The 17387-nt window shown below is 32.1% G+C and overlaps 3 protein-coding genes across 3 annotated transcripts; 2 read left to right on the forward strand and 1 right to left on the reverse strand.

The window, feature by feature from the left end:
- Nucleotides 1-1318: 1318 nt before the first annotated feature.
- On the forward strand, nucleotides 1319-2393 carry LOC145564308 (uncharacterized). The gene is made up of 2 exons (XM_081624625.1): nucleotides 1319-2132; nucleotides 2269-2393. The coding sequence occupies exons 1-2, from the start codon at nucleotides 1476-1478 to the stop codon at nucleotides 2344-2346; spliced, it is 735 nt and encodes a 244-aa protein (XP_081480751.1). The 5' UTR covers nucleotides 1319-1475; the 3' UTR covers nucleotides 2347-2393.
- A 6892-nt stretch (nucleotides 2394-9285) lies between these two features.
- Nucleotides 9286-13550, forward strand: LOC145564309 (protein ABIL2-like). Its single transcript, XM_081624626.1, has 10 exons — nucleotides 9286-9652; nucleotides 10932-11069; nucleotides 11311-11393; nucleotides 11489-11639; nucleotides 12051-12150; nucleotides 12279-12368; nucleotides 12453-12597; nucleotides 12737-12825; nucleotides 12949-13070; nucleotides 13182-13550. Exons 2-10 carry the CDS (start codon nucleotides 10965-10967, stop codon nucleotides 13350-13352), a joined length of 1056 nt encoding a protein of 351 aa, XP_081480752.1. The 5' UTR covers nucleotides 9286-9652; nucleotides 10932-10964; the 3' UTR covers nucleotides 13353-13550.
- Nucleotides 13551-14372: 822 nt separating this feature from the next.
- LOC145564310 (uncharacterized) lies at nucleotides 14373-17103 on the reverse strand. The gene is made up of 4 exons (XM_081624627.1): nucleotides 16759-17103; nucleotides 15352-15424; nucleotides 15209-15264; nucleotides 14373-14896 (listed from the first exon to the last, which is right to left on the reverse strand). Exons 1-4 carry the CDS (start codon nucleotides 16797-16799, stop codon nucleotides 14782-14784), a joined length of 285 nt encoding a protein of 94 aa, XP_081480753.1. The 5' UTR covers nucleotides 16800-17103; the 3' UTR covers nucleotides 14373-14781.
- Between the last annotated feature and the right edge of the window lie 284 nt (nucleotides 17104-17387).

A 17387-nucleotide genomic window follows, 5' to 3' on the forward strand; every position in this document is an offset into this window, starting at 1 on the left:
CACGACCCAATTGACAAAAAATGCTAAGATTATAATAATTTGTAATCAACAATTATAAAGCATAGATAAAATGTCATTAGAAGTAAGAAAATTTAGAGGATATGTTTCTCTGCTATTGCACAACCAGCTTTTGTAGCTGAATTGATTTCTCTAAAAAATGTTGGTAGATTTGTTTAAATTTTTCAGGCAATATCTTTTATGACCGTTGATATGACATTGAAGTTACAGCTTCAAAAAAAACATCTGGACCTATCTTGAGTATCTTCATATAAAGAGGTTTATTCGTACAAAACCTTGAATTTTCTGATTTTTCTTTATTAAAATATTTTCACATGGTCGGCCCTTCAAAGATATGAACTGAAACTCATAAATTTAGTAAATCTAATTTAATTTTAATTTGACAAGTAAAATGATTCTCTAAAAGTCGAGTTATTTTTAGTGTGTTATATTTGTGGAAATAAGCCTAGGTCAAACCCAGATTTAAAAAATAATTTTGACACTCTAAAAATTGATTCTGACACTATTGTTATAAGAACACATTTTTATGCTCTATTCATAAAGAGGAGTGTCATAATCAATTTCCCATACACGACTCTATTAAGTACTACTTTTATCACATTTCTGATACATCTTCTTTAGTTCTTTTCCCTTTGAATATGGTTTTCACATTATATGTTAAAACTACATTAACGTGTTTATTTTGTAAATAGTAGTAATGCAGTGGATTTGTCATTTCATGTGATATGACAAGTTTAAACTTGTGAACCTTAAAATATTTTACCTATTTTTTCAAGCCTTTTCCTTACAATCAGGTTTCTAAATGAAGCATAATGTTTCTAATCATGATGTTAAAGTAAGAGAAAAAAGGAACAACTAACTCCATTTTCATCTAATTATCCATACAATCCACCAATAACAATTTAGAATTCACTAACAACTTCAACGCCTAAAATGTGACCGTTGATAGCATTCCCTCTAAAATTTGAAACACCCCTTTTATGACCATATAAAACATTAAATATAAATATTTAAACGTTATTAAATATTAGCCGTACTATATGGTCCAAATGCCTTATTTATTGCATAAAATTTGCTAATACTTCATATTCCTCGTGAGTTATATAGCGCTAGGAGCGTTTTCTAATTCCTAACTCTTTCCCTTTTCACATTCCTCTCATCTATGAATGTATTATCATGCATTTCTATATATACCTAACTTAAAACCTTTAACTACCATACTTCTCATACATCTTTCTCCGTTACTACCCTCGCCCTCCTTTTTTTTTTTAATCAAAACCCGGCTTTTACCAAACAATCTTGAACATCATGTATTATTGGTACGTAATGTAAGGTAACAAGTTCAATTCTCATTTATTTTAAATAAGGATTGAATGGAACGAGTCTGCCTTGCACATAATTACATTCATTGTTGTGCATGAATTGTATACTCGTCCTTTTGGATCTTTCTATGAAGTATGGGGCCTAAATTAGGTGATCAACTAGCTTCCACACCACCAAAGCTATCTCTCACAAACCTCCCAAGTTTGAAGGGAATCGCGCCGGAGTCACCATGGACTTTGACACCACCGTTGCACCCCATGGCATCCATTCCCTTCAAGTGGGAGGAAGCACCCGGAAAGCCCAGATTCACCAACAGTTCAAGCCCATGTAAGAAGCCCAAGAGTGTTAGATGCTTAGAACTTCCTCCTAGGATGTTGGCTGAGGGCCTTGAGGCTAAAGTGGCCCATATGCCTTCCTCCCCAACTACTGTTTTAGATGGGCCTAGTTTGGGCCGATCCCTGTCTCAAAGGTTCTGCTTTGAGGGCCCAATTCCAAATGCTGGTCCTGTATTGGGCTTAAATATAAAAGAAAATATGGTAATGGATCAAGGGAAGAGTAAGAAGAATGATGTGAAAAGACTAATTGGGCCTTGGAGGAGGTGGGCCAGTGGTAATGTTACAAAGTGGAATCAAAAGTTTACCAAGGGCAATACTGGCATTTCACCTTGGAATGACAGTATTGGTGGGAGTGATTTTATGAATGAGATGGATATCGAGGTGAAAGTAACAAGATTTAGAAGGCGATCAAAAAGAAGTCTACACAAATTATCAAATACAAGCTCTCGTGTATTTGTAAGTTCAAATTCTTACCTTACCGCTAAACATTTCAATTCCTTCTTATTATATACAAGTGTTAATATTTTACATACGTATTAATTGCATCTAATAGTCTAATATGGAGTATGATTCTGTTTTTAAAAAATTGTAGGAAAACATCCTTGAATACCTTAAGCAAATAGTGGTACGTCGGCGCAAAGAGGAGAAGCAAAGATCTGAAGCATCATAAATTTTAGATTATGCATAGCTTTCTTATAATGTATTCTTTGTGTTAAGTCGTATAAAATGATATATAAAATATAATTGTAGATTTATTGCATCTATTATATCATTAGTATGTTATGTTAAGAACATACCTACGCGTAGGAAAACAAAGGTCAAAGATTATACTAGTGTAATACTTAAAGCTAACCAAACCTCAACTTTCATTGTTTTTTAAGTCCGATATTTTGAGTTAACTGTTAAGTATTTTAACTTTAAACTCTAGTCCAATACAAAACTATGATGTTTAACTTCTAATTGGGCTCATTTGGAGTATTTTTTTATGAGATGAGATCGAATTGTTAATACTAGATAGGTCTTTTAACTTATAATTTAGAATTCTTTACATCATAATATCATAAGAAGAGAAGGTAAAAAGGAAATCCAAATGTTTAAGCTAAGTAGTTTACCAAAGATAGTAAACTGTTAGAATTACTACTATGTTACAAGCTACAAGGTTACATACTGCCAAAATTCTAAATCTAATACTAATACTAAATCTAATTCTAACACCAAAATATACTTCCTCCTAATCTAGTCTACACACTAGATTACGTCAGTTAATTAAATCACATCAAAATATCATGTCACTGGAGTTAATCATATGTGTCAAACATAGTTTAAAGCTAAGGCCCTCCTTTTCTTGTAATTGGCCTTGAAACATTGTTGCCTTAGCCTCTTTGTTTCCTCCGTTAATTCAAATTCGGCCATAAAATGAAGTTTCCTCTTGTCCTCCTTTAAACGCTCTACCATCTTCACCATGCCTTGCTCCTACACGTATACATCATATATAATATCATTATTAGATTCAAAATAAGACCACGCTGTTTTTAAGATCGGAAAAGGGATAAATATCAAGCACATATAGCCACAAAAAAAACATATCGATGGAGACTAGTAAATTTCTAGTTTTGAATACAGTACATTGAAATTATACCAATTACCTTAGTCGATATTCCATATTATTGATCTATATAGACTATAGCTTTATACTTTATAAACAAACTAACAATTCACAAACTTAGCAAATTCAATTTTTTTATGGTAAAATTAGAATCTAGCTATCAACTATATATAATTTCTGCAATTTATTAAATATAAATAACGAAATAATGATTGATCAAATCTACTATAGTAGATATTGATGCTAGGCAAAAATATAAATACACTTCCCCAAAAGCACAGCTATACACCTATACTCAATCACACGCAGCAAAGAAAAAAAAAAATCTACATCTAAGTTTTCATGTTCATGAAGCATTAAATTATAGGGACAAGTGACAACCAATAACGTTACGTATACTTTAAAGTGTAATTGTATGTAAATCAATCTATATTTAACATTTTTCATTAATATATAATGTACACCAGTAGATTATTGTAAAATACATTATTAATTTTTAACCTGTTTTTTTTTCTTTTTTTTTCTTTTTGGGATTTACAGTATTTAGATGCAATTTTTGTGTTTATGCAAATTAAATTTGAATGAATCATCAATGACTCATGCATTCATACTAATTGGCATAATATTAACAATCACAAATTAAAGAAGGTGTTCTTATAATTTCTTTTTTCATTCATAAATCATAATCAAGTTTTTTATCGAGCCTAAAAGTAAATAATATTGAATTATACTTAAGTGTATCATGTATAACAAGAATTATACGAATACGACGTACCTTGACACTATTGATGAGAGCTTCCAAGCTTTTGATTTTCCTATGAGGCCACCTTTTAATGTTTAACTCTCTACACCTCTTCTTCAATACTGTTAGCCCTACATTCAACTCTTTAGCTGCCTTACTAATCGGCAATTCGAAATACTTCCTTATTTCTTCATAGCTAATCGATTTGATCTTTGTCGTCGCCTTAATTATTTCCTCATTTTCATCATCACAAACTTTCACTATTTTGTTACCTTGTTTTTGCATAGTAAGACCTTCTGCCACGACCGTGTCTAAGGATTGATCGTTCAATATATTATCGGAAAGTGAAAATTGATCATCGTAGGAAGGAAGAGATGAAGGTAATGGAGGTGGAAGTTGTCTAAGAGCCTTCGTCCATGCATCTTCTTCACATAAGGGAGGGCATATATCCCATAATTCAAAATCATCACCTAACTTGTTTATGGATTGGTTGGTTGAAGGATAATCAACAAGATAATTATGAAAATCTGAATCAAGTGGTAGAAGTAAAGATTCTTCAAGCAATGACCTACAAATTAAATTAAATTAAATTAGTTCATTTAGGTTAGTAACAAAATTATATTAAGGTCTTACGAATATATTATATTCTTACAACAATATATAGCTAGTAACACGTACAATAGACTAAAAATGGTACAGAGTACATAGTATGTAGGATACTCATTTTATGCTATGTTATGTTATGTTACGTACCTTTGCTGTACAAAACTATCTTCCGAAAAGAGCCAGTCTTGAAGGTCATCGTAGCATTGAATCTCCGTATTAGGAAAATTATTAGTAGCAATTTCCATGTTGATTGGAGAAAATGATCGAGTATAAAGAGAGTGATGAGAGAAGTAGGAAAATGTATATTTTTTGCAAAGATAAATAGAAGTAGGAAGGGTAATATTTGATGATTAAATTGAGAGTTTATTGTGATACTAATTTATATTCTTGTGATACTGTTTATTGTAAATTGTTACTATATAAATAACTAATTTATTGGGAAGACAATTTACCAATAGCTAAAAAAGGGGGGATGCATTAATATGTTTTTTGATGCGAGTAATTAAATTGTTTTTCACTTTTCATTTTCAGATAATCGTACCTTTTGGAGTTTTATTTATTTATTCATAAACTCATACATATGATACATGCATGCATGTACATTATTATTTTTATTGTGTAAATATATTTTCACTTACTTATATAGAAATGGATTTGGCCTAAATTTGCTAATTTGTACACTTATGTAAGTATTTTAATTTAGTAATTTTGTGGTAAATTTATGCTTATGGGAAATGGACGGAGCATAATTGGATAATTGATTAAATTCCTCACATTTCATATTCAATTTTGTTTTTATGATCAATATTTATCAATTATCATTGTTTTTTTTTTTTCATAAAAATAGTTTGGATTATGTAGTATAAAAATATGCGGAGTAATCAAAATTTTCATAGTGTTAGTTAATATGCGTTTTAATTTGTTGAATCGATGAGTAACTTTCAAATCCTAAAATTTCATTTTCAAAATCAACATATGAGATGGGGAGTAATATGGCCACTAGTACATACGAGACGTGTAAGATCAAATAAATTAAGGGTAACCATTTTAATCTCTTACGTTTAGACATAAGCTTTATTAAAAATTGTGGATAAACTAGTACGAAGTATATTCTAACTTCGTACTCATTTAATAAAAATAATAATACGGAGTAATTGTTAATGCAAATAATTATAATAAGGAATAACTCGTTTTTTTTTTTTTTTTTTTTTTTGGGGGGGGAGGGAATAACTCGAATAATTTAAGTACTCCTATTAGTTAGTGGGGAGATTTCAGTTACACGGGTGTATGTTGCGACAGGTTACTAATTAATTGCATGTTTAAAGAGTAAGTTATGTGAATTTAATTGGATATGATATATTAGGGGTTAAAAAACAGTAAAAATAAAGAGGTTAACGCTTAAATAAATTGTAATCATGAATGGTTAAAGTAGGCACTGCGCATGAGCAGCCAGTGTAATAAGTTTACTGCTGTTGATAAAATCTAATCATCATCCTTATTTTATCCTTCCTTGTACTGTACACGATGCCTATCTTACTTTTTTCTAGGTTTTTGTTGGCGGCTCTTTAATTTTTATCATGTTTTCTATAGGAATTCTTTGAATCTTTTCATTTTTTCTAATTTTTTTTTTTAAAAAAATAAATAAATTAAGAAAGGAAAATGTAATACATAATCCTAGCTTAAAACTACACATAAAAGTTAAAAATGAAAAAAAAAATACAAATAAAAATATGAGTATATAACATTAAATACGAGTATTTATAAATTAATACGAATACTATATTAAAAAAGATATAACATGCTTATTTTTAACATTGAGGGCTACATATACCAATCCTCATAAAGTAATCCTTTAAAAAAAATTTACTACATATATTATGAGGTATTGTATTTTTTTTTTTTAAAAAAAAGGATACTCCGTGGTGAATTAGTGATATTAGATAATACTCTGTATATACTAACCTTTAGAGTTATAAACATAGCCTTGCATCAAGAAAGCCAAAAACAGCAAGGGTTGCATATAAGAATCTTAAAATTAGAAAATACGGAGTACTACGGAGTATATATAATAAAAATAGCTATAAACGTTAATTACATTAATCTACGTTCATACTCCTATTTTAAGAAATGTATTTAATGTTTATATAAATGACAACATACTCCACCCTTCCCCAAATGTATGTCCCATTTGCCATTTTAGATGAACCTTAGGGCCTTTTCTTTTCAGCTTAATTTCAATTCAGTTCAGCTCCAATCAGTTTAAGGCATGTTCTCTTCAGCTTAATTTCAGTTCAGTTTAGTTTAGTTCAGCTCCAATCAGTTCAGTTCAGTTCCCGATTTCCTTCTCTCATAAACAATTCAGTTCAGTTCACCTCAACTCCAATCAGTTCAGTTCAGCTCATTTTAGTAAATCAGAATAGGCCCTTAATGGTGTGGTTAAAAAAGTTCAAAGGTCCATGACAAGCGAATAATTTGTTCTAATCTATAGTTGATATGAAATGGTTCAACTTAGCCCAATCGTTTAATTTATTTATTTTTGAATACAAACAAGACAATTTTAAAAATAGATTGGTTTTAAAGACAAGATTTCAATTCAATTTTACGAAGTGTTATGCTAAAATCATTGCCCAATCAGCGAGCTTAAATTTTTCTAAACTTTTTTTATATACTAACATCACCCAAATAAAATACTTGCTCAAAGATGGCCTTATTTTTGAAAGAGGGCCTTATTATTAGTACTCGTACACCTAAACAATACTCGTATCCTATAAAGTGATAGTGATGAATCCAATCAATTAAGTCAATTGTCATCCGAAAACTAAAGTATGGAACTTATATGGAAGAATAAATTTGTACAAGTATGCTCATCTCCGCAATTTTCGCAGACCAGAGGTTATCTATGGGGCATAGATGTTTGTCCACACAATTTATATAGAGTGCAAATTAACACGTGCAAATTAACACATGAGAAAGATGGAAGAATCAAAATTCAAAAAAGAAGTCAAATGTAAATAATGAATTTTGAGATAGTACTAAAATAAGGCTTTGTTTAGTTCACCTTATTTTTACTTATTGATCATCGCTTTATGTGCAGTTTTTATCGCTAAATATCTTTAATTTCGTAATGAAAAAAATTCTGAAAATCACATATTAATAAAATATGCATTATTACGAATCTAACAAGAGCTCACTTGATATATTTTTTCCGTATAGATTATCATATATGTAAGGTCAAAGTTTGGTCAAATCTGACATTCAGATCAGATCATATCAGATCAGACCAGACCAGACCAGATTAGACCAGACCAGACCAGATAAGTAAATATAAGACGAACTAAACAGCGCCTAAACCTAGTGTTCAAGTCATGATTTTTGTCCCTACTTGTTTTGTACATAAGCACTAAACCAACCAAAAGTGATTTATGACTTAAAATTAGATTTGCTTGCCACCCTCTAGTTCTATAATCTATACTCAAAAGTTTTACCCTTTCTACAATTACAATTATTTACAAAGAGTCAAAGACCATATATAGTTTCACATGAGGCGAGGTGTTTTATACAATAGGGTTAAAAAGATTCAACTAGGAAAAGTGTTTTAATCATACTATACTTTAAAAGGGTTAAGTTTTGTGAGGTTGGCTTTTGTACAATTATTAAAGTTGTGCCTAAAAATAAAGTGGCCTTATGATATTGTTTATCCTTTCTTTTGTGTAAGAATGTCTACTTTTGGAGCGTTTGAAAGTAAAAAGGGGTGATTAATATGATAGAGTGAACTTGTAAAAAAAAAATATGATGGAGTGGAACTTATGAAATCTAAATAATTCAATGCTATTGATCTTTTGAATATTTGTTTGGGGTAGGGTGTTAAAAAATGATTTATTCAAAAAAAAAAAAAAAAAAAAAAAAGCCCCTACTTATTCCACCGTATTAGATTATAATGCCTGATTTGACTCGCAAATTCCAAGAACCAAAAACACATAACCGACTAGAAGCAAGAAACTAACCCAAATATGAATTTGTGACCTAATCGCAACCTAATACCAATTTGACCCGACGTCGACAATTTAATCTAATATGTTTGGAGCCGACCTATTACCAGACCAACATGATTTCAACCCGACATATACCTAACGTAAATCGAGTAACCTGATTTATTGTGGACTATATTACTCAAATTCATGATATCATATAAGATATTTACTTTATCTCAAGTTGTTCGAATCGATTTTGGTTTGGGGTCATATTGCAAAACAACGTAAATAAATTTTTTTTATAGGTACAATCTAAATTTAATTTGAATCATTATCCACGAGCCAATTTTATCCGATCTACTCTCTAGAAACTGGCAACGTAAACAAGATGAAGTATTTTATTTGTTTGATGGGATAATTGCAACATTCTCACATAGCCAAACAAGAAACAACCCCATTATTCTAATTTCCACACCAACCCATGAACAGAATTAGAGCTGACCTACTTACAAGAAAAAGAATCGTTGAACAACAATCAAAATAATAAAAAAAAAAACAATAAAGTGACCCACCTTAACCATAATCATGATTGATACTTTCATACTCACTTAAACTCCCCCAAATCTCTAGTTTATAATTTTAATTTCATAAAATTAAAATCAAAATTAAAGAATTAGTACAATTTCAAAACCCCAGTCACTCCGCATTCCATGCTAGAAAGCAACCCAATTCCTGCTCTTCTGCTTCCGACGTGCTCCCCTCTAATACCCTCCTACTCCAACTCCACTTCTTCAATTTTTTCATTCTCAATTTGTCATTTTCTTTAGTGGGTTTTCCTAATTTTTTCCATACCAAACCCAAACAAAGACCTTGCTTTTAATTTCACCTGTCTTTTTCTGTTGATTATATACCCTTTATTTGATTTTTCACTTGGTTTTTCCTAGATTTTTGGGAGTTTTCTTTGCTTCTATTTTCAAGTCAGCTGCCAAATTTTGGTGCAAAAAAGGTTGAAACTTTGGGTGTAGTTTGGTCGCAGGATCCTATAATCAAGGTTTGATCTCCTCTCTATAATGACTTGTTCTTACTGTTAAAATTTTGAAGTTTTTTATTTATTTACTGTGATTGTTTAAATTGTGGAATTAATTGTATGAAATTTCTTGAGCTGGGTATGGTGGAATGTGGTTTGATTGAGTTGAATGTGTTTAGTTGTGGTTTAATTTGATGAATTAGTGTTTAGAATTTGAATTTATTGAGTTGGGTATGCTGGATTATGATTTAATTTGATGGTTTTTGCTGTTGAAAACTTTATTATTAAATAAAGGAAATAAATTGTTTTTATTGTGTAATAAGATCAAGAAGATGACAGTTGAAGTCTGAGAACTGCATAAATGGACTGTGACAAATTGATTTTATGAAATGTTATTGCTAATTGCAAAGTTTTTAAAGGTGGGGTCTTTCTGATTTTAATGCTTATTATTATTTTGTACCTCTAATTTTTTTTTGGTGAAGGTTGGATATTCTTTCCTACTCTTCTTCTTTAATGTCTGAAAAATCTTAATTTTTGGTGTTTTTAAGGATTTAGGGAAACACTTTTGGCATTTTGTTTCTCTTTTAACAAGTGAGTATTGCTGAAGATTCAGACAAAGTGAAGAGACAAATTGTGCTGTTTAATTTATTTTTAATCTGTAAAATGGCAGTTTAGTTATGATTTTGCTTTGTGGGTAGTACAGAAATATGGATAATTATTAGTATAATACTACTTTTTCAACATGTCCTGCTGAAAATCAGTGATTAGATATCATTTTACTCTAAACACTCCTGTTATGATACTCTGAAGTTATTCTGTACACAAAGTGATTCCCTCATTTGGGACATGGTCAGGATGGAATTCGGATTAGTCAGAGTTTAGTAGATTGTAGATTACCGGGTGGGCGTACCCTATAAAAAAGTCATTTCCTAATGTCCATCTCCTTATTCCTTTAATTCTTTATTTTGTTCTTGGCTTCTTGCTGTTGCATCTACTGGATATTCAAACGGAATGTTTTGCACAACTGTCAATTTTAGGTCACAAATGGGTTTTCGACTTTTCTCTACTCGTAGTTTTTTTCCCTTTTGCAGAAGTTGAATGAACATAAACTATAGGATAAAATGCGAAAGGTGTTTTCAAGAGCGATTTTATGTTCTCTTTTTCTTTTTCCTATATCATGGGGGTGGAGGGAGGACCACAGGAGTTAAGGGAGCTATATATTTGGAATTTCCTTCTCATTCTTCAACTTCACTAGTAATCTAGTTTGGGCAATTGATTGAACAATTGGTGGTGGTTGTTGTAGGATAAAGAATTCTGAAGTTCATTGCTCTCCTCCATGGAGACTCTAAGTTCTGCCGCTACTCTGCCTATACATCATCGGACTTCCAACTACGATGAGACGTCTATGCATCAAAGTCTACTCTTTGCTGACAGTCTTAAGGTATTCTCCTCAATCCTCGTACTTGCTTACTTTTGTGCAATGGAACTTGCTTTGTGTGCTACCAGACACTTGTGCTTATCAATGCTATTTCGTGGTTTTTATTTATTTCTCTAGTTGGTTTGAAATTATGGACTATAGATTGAAATTGCAGATTTAAGTATTTTGTTTTTTCAAAGATACGTTGCCAGGTTCAGTAGGATAACTGTAATCATTTTAGTGTTTTCTTTTTATTGGTAATTAGGATTTGAAGAATTTGCGAACTCAGCTGTATTCAGCGGCTGAGTACTTTGAACTATCTTACACAAATGACGATCAAAAGCAATTGTAAGGCGCTAGCAGTTTGATTATTTGGAGGAAACCTTTGTCTAATTTTTGACAGTTTTTCACTAATTTTTGCTATTTTGTGCCCTATCATGCAGAGTTATTGAGACATTAAAGGATTATGCCATTAAAGCTTTGGTGAACACGGTAGACCATTTAGGTTCAGTAACTTATAAGGTAAATGATCTTTTGGAAGAAAAAGTTGAAGAAGCCTCCGAGACAGAATTTCATGTGTCATGCATTGAACAGGTAAAATTTTGTTTTCCCATCATACACATGTATGTTGCTGGCTCCTTAATTTTATCACTGTAAAGCTTGTGATGAGCAGGAAATCATATACTTGTATAAAATTATATAACCCTAATGTTTGCATAGTATTGTATTTGTTTACTTCCTGAAACATGTTGAATTAATTGATGATTAAAAGAGATAAGTGACCATCTAAAACTTGGAGCAGTTCGCCTGTTTTGTGTCAATGAACACTTGCAGAAGGCCCATAAATAATAATACTTATCTTTGTGGCTTCGGATATGGTGAAGGCAATAAAAACTCTTGCGATTTGAATGTCTTTTCTGTTTTTCACCAGAACAACCTCTCTGCTGTAGTTGGGGTAGTTTAACATGCCTCTAACCCTTCCATTTTTATGGTCCTTTGTCTTAGAGATTACGCACATGCCAAGAGTATATTGATCGGGAGGGCATGGCCCAGCAATCATCAACTACAGATACGCCAAAATACCATAAAAGATATGTATTACCAGGCAAGAATACGATCCTCTTTGTCTGTGATTGTGAACTTCAGAATAACTTCCCTTACATTTGCCTCGTGCAATACTTACAATGACATAGTTTTTCTAATGTTAATATTGCTTTGCTATATTTATAACAGCTGGTCAGACCATGAACAGCAGCAATCTTGCAAATTTGAAATACAGAAGTTGCGGCATAGATGAAGATGACTGGTTTCAATTCCGGAGTGGTAGGTTTCACTCTTGTTCAAACTGTTGCTGCCTTTTTATTACTAATGTTAATCATCCTATTGCTCTTTAATTGTTCATTCCAGCTATTAGAGCCACAATAAAAGAGTCACCATCCACAATTAGAGAGACTCCATCCTCGTTAAGAGAGACGCCATCCTCATTAAGAGAGACACCATCCTCTATTAGAGAGACACCATCCTCTATCAGAGACACATCCTCCTTTATCAGGTAAATCTTTCTTCCAAGATTTTTTTTTTTGTTCATTGGACTTGTCTTAGTACTGCTTTTTCTTCATTTTTTTTTTTCTATTTTTTTAATATATTTTTTTTAATCATTTGACTAAATTTTTGAGTACCATGTTAAGCAGAAGAGGGCGCTCTACTTCGCCTGCTCCTAGACCATCCCGGTTACCTGGATCATTCTCTTTTACCAGCTCCACACCCAAAAAAGAACAAGGTCTTTACTTTAGATATTTTGTTACTTTTTCGTCCTTTTTTTTTTTTTTTTTATACTCGTAACATGGGTTTTCAGTTTTTCATATTGTTTTCTACTCATTACGGTAATTTTGTCAATAATCAGACAAAAGATCAGTTTCACCACATCGGTTTCCTCTTTTGCGTTCTGGGTCTCTTGCTTCAAGACCAACAACACCAAAATCCAGTAGGCCCACAACTCCAAATTCTGCTGTTGAAAGACATCGGGTAAGCATTCAAAATGTGTATGGTATTGTGGAAATTCCAGCATCTTAAATCCATTTTAACTTCAACCATGCTTGTTATCTGAATCTGTGGAACTTTGTATGGTATGAACAGTATCTTTCAGAGTCATGGAAATCAGTCTCTATGCGAGTTCATGATGAGAAGGAGAAGCCAAAGGAAATTGAGCGACACCCCAGCAAAAGTAAGCGTCTGCTCAAGGCATTGCTCAGCAGACGGAAGTCAAAGAAAGATGAAACATTATTTACTTATTTGGATGAATACTGATAAACTATGAGATTTGCCCACAAAGAAGCCCCGGAATACGGTTCATGGGCAGTATTTTGCAGTTATTATTTATTCTAATATTTACATCGGAAAGTAATTGTAATTTGTTCCACATAAGATGTGAGATGTGCTAAAGCCATCATTCAGCTGCTATGTATCATATGTATTACAGTACTTCGTATTAATGAATTTTATTGGTACTAATACAAGGTCCTTCACCCTTTGTTAAAGTCTCAATTCAATAACTAATGTAATTTACGATATAATCAAATCAAGAAAAAGAGATAATTACCGCTTGTCAAATTAAATTCTTTGGAGTTAAGGATTCCCTAACAGGCAAAACTATGTAGTCATGTACATTCACATCTACAATAAAGACATCTTTCTACAGCATACTGTATATTCTTTCCTGGCTCATACGAAGTATATTTTTGTTCATTCAATTAAGCTAATCCACCAGTCTTCGATGAACATATGATGAAACTGCCATGGTGATATTCATTTGCTCTGAACGTTCACAAACTAATTATTCATGAGTTCTCGACTACTAAGTTGCCAGACGTTAGACAATATATCAGAAAAATGCTTACTAAAAAGGAGTCAGTTGCTAGCATAAAGCCACAAAGTGTAGATAACTATGATGAAATTGAAGCAGTAATACGATTCTTGTTGTTCAACATTCCAATTCAACGTAGACTTTCAAGAAGTTGTTTTGAAGGTTCTTCAATCACTGATTACATTTTACATATGTCTTGAGTAGTACTCCTAACCAAGAAAAATCTATAAATGAAAAGCAACATTACAACCTAAACTAAGTAAAGAAAAATCTATAAATGAAAGCAATATTTCATTTATAGATCTCTTCGTCAAAAAAAAAAAAAAAAAAAAAAAAAAAAAAAAAAAAAAAAAAAAAAACCAAGAAAAATCTTTCAGCAGCTGTAATATATTACGGAGAATATTCAAGACTAATCAAAATGATCATTTCATATCTCACCTGCAAGATCATAATTTTCATAACCATGAACAAAATGAATCTCATCTTCAATAAAACAATAATTAACACAGCAACAGCGAGGTTGATGAAGAAAAAATCGAGTACATGCATACAGGAGATAAAATAACCTTCAAGTTAACACCCTGTTTTTTTTTCTTCAAATTAGATTTAGTACTAGCTAAGGGGCTCTGAAGAATTACAAACTGTTTATTTAAAAAAAAAAAAAAATAGAATGAACTACAAGCTATATCATGAGAGCATGCTTGTATACAGAATCAATTACACTAAGTAGCTGAGTACAGCATCTTCTCAAGACAGCCCACTTCTGGTAAAGCAACTCATTGTATAAGGGCATTCCATCAATGATTGAAAACAATTTCGAGCAATATGAGTCTGGATAAATAAGATCATATTTTCTAACCTAAAGTTTAGGTCTCAAAATCCCTTTTCTGGACTGAATTCCTCGATAGTTCTCATTGCAAGAGTCAGAACATCCACAAAAGCACTGAATGATGCACGAAGAAGTCTAGCTTCTACTGCTTCGAAATGCCTGTAAAATGATAGGAAAAAGAAATGATGAGAAAGTGCAGACAAGTCATTAGAACAAAGACGAAAAGAAAAAAGAATTGAAAATTAAGTTGCACATGCTCTTCAGTGACCTCAGTCAATGATTGATAATGTTATGCTGGTAAGAGTGATGAAAGACTGAGATTCACAATTAAACAAGCAACATAGGGTAAAATATGTTTAAATCACCAATCATCAAATCAAAACCAGAAGAAAATATCCCTTTTTTAGGTTTCTCAAAGCAACACAAAAGATGAAGGGAAAACACATTTTTTTACTCGGAAAAGAAACTCACGCTACAAGCTTTCCATTGGAAACTGACATCACCCTCTTTACTTTATCTGGTTGCAACTGAAAGATATGCCCGAATTAACATAAAAATTTAAGGAAACATTTGAGAATTATTTTTATGATGGTTTAAGCACCAAAAAGACTCACCTCTTTATCAACATTTAGAGCTGCACACACAATGCAAGCCTTCTCGTCTGATTCAAAATTTACTTCTAAGTCACTGCACAAAAGGTCGACAAATTGATGTCTTGTTATAAAACTAAGAGGAAGATGGCATTTCATGAATTTCAGCATACCGAAGAGGAAACCTGAAGCAATGACTTAAACAACACAAAACAACTTCAGTAACATTTGAAAACACAGAAGCTATATAAGCCTCATTAAAACCCCTTCAAAGTTCAGATTGGACTGATTACTCAAGCCATTGCCTAAAGCACAGACCTTGTTGCACAAGTATTTCAACAGCAACTAATAGCAAGAATTTGTCAAGCTGTCACAAAATTTTCATTACTTTTCATAAGAATCTTTTTAATGATGCCTAAATCATTTTCCTAAACAACGCCATAAAGGCTTTCCAGCACTGATTTTGTAGACTACACCACAAACACAAATGCTTTATGGTTTAACAGCCTTGATACACCAGCGCATACATTCATCAAATTAATGCTATTAACAATTTGATTTTTCTTCTAGGATTCAATTACGCATACTTCCACATGCCCACTAAGATCATTTAGTGGCCAAAGATGGCTAGACCAGGTTCATTCTTATTTCAAAAGCAACTTACATCCAAAATGCACTTTAGAGAAAAATCAAGCCAAAATCATGGACTTTACTGTACAAATCTTTCATAAACTACTAAATCGGTGCACCTATATACAAAGACTCCTACTCTTACAAAGAGTCAAATTACTATACTAGTATACAATGCATAAACATATACTTATAGCAGGCATAGTCAGGGGATGGAGAATTCGTACTCCTACGAGCCCCAGCTCAAAACATGCTACAGTCGTCCAATAACACGAATTTAAACATAATTGTTATATCTTTGAAGTTCAATCTACAAATGTAGCTCCTTAATTTCGATCTTATTAGGCTACAATCACTCAACACCCTAGCTACAAAGCAGTTTAGGGAGCATCCTGCTCCAATAACCTAGACCTAGCTCCAGTTTCTATTGAACACTTACAAAATTGGTGTTCCTCAAACCCATCTCATACAAGAAGCACAATTAACCCCCATTTTAAAACGACAGCATTTCCTTATTCTATTTTCCCCCTTTTAATTATTCAAAGCTTCAATCTTTATGCAATCTAGAAACGTAATTACAAAACCCCATTTCAACTTCATGTAATTTGGGGCGCAACTTTCATAATAGCTCAAATTCTTCCCACAAATTTCACAAATTTAAAAAAACACAATAAATTGTTACACACACTATCAAAAATTACAAGATATAATAGTTAAATAAATTGAATATCACGATTTTACTCATGATAGCAAGAAAAAATAAAATCAATTTAATAAAGAAAGAAAGGAAGGAAGACTGACCAGGTGAACTGCCATGGAGAAGAAAGGGTTTGTGCTTCCATTGATAAATTTGTTGGGGTTGAAGACGAGCACGCAAAACCCAAGATCAAACTGTAAATTAAAAGTTGAGTGAAGGGTCGTTTGAGAATTAATTGAAGCAGCTAATTGAGTATGAAAGGAAGAAATCAATTAAATTGAAATTAAAGATTGAAGAAAGAAGATGTAAAGATGGGTGGGGGATTTTGAAGGGAGAAAAGCAGTGTGAAATTGGAAGTGTGGAGGCTGGTCAATGAAGGGCTCAGATTAAAGAATGAAAATTACAGTAGTAATTTATTTTAGTCAATTACATGTAAAAGATACGGAGTATGTTGCACAAGAGCGGGTATGAAATGAATACCGAATATGTATATACTACCTCCGTTTCATATTAATTGCAACGATTAGATATCTTTTCTCTCTACTTTATGTCAAATCGTTGCAAATAATAAAAAAACGGAGGTAGTAGAATACTCAGATACTTGCGTGATAAATGTGAAATAGGAGGAAAAATGAATGAGGTACGACAAAGAAAATTTTTAGGTAGTGATTTTGAGCTACAAACATACTTTGTAGTTTGTACTTCGAATTGAATAACCTAACCCCATTACCCG

This window comes from Chenopodium album, chromosome 10, assembly GCF_948465745.1.
Source record: "Chenopodium album chromosome 10, dcCheAlbu1.1, whole genome shotgun sequence".
Taxonomy (NCBI): domain Eukaryota; kingdom Viridiplantae; phylum Streptophyta; class Magnoliopsida; order Caryophyllales; family Amaranthaceae; genus Chenopodium; species Chenopodium album.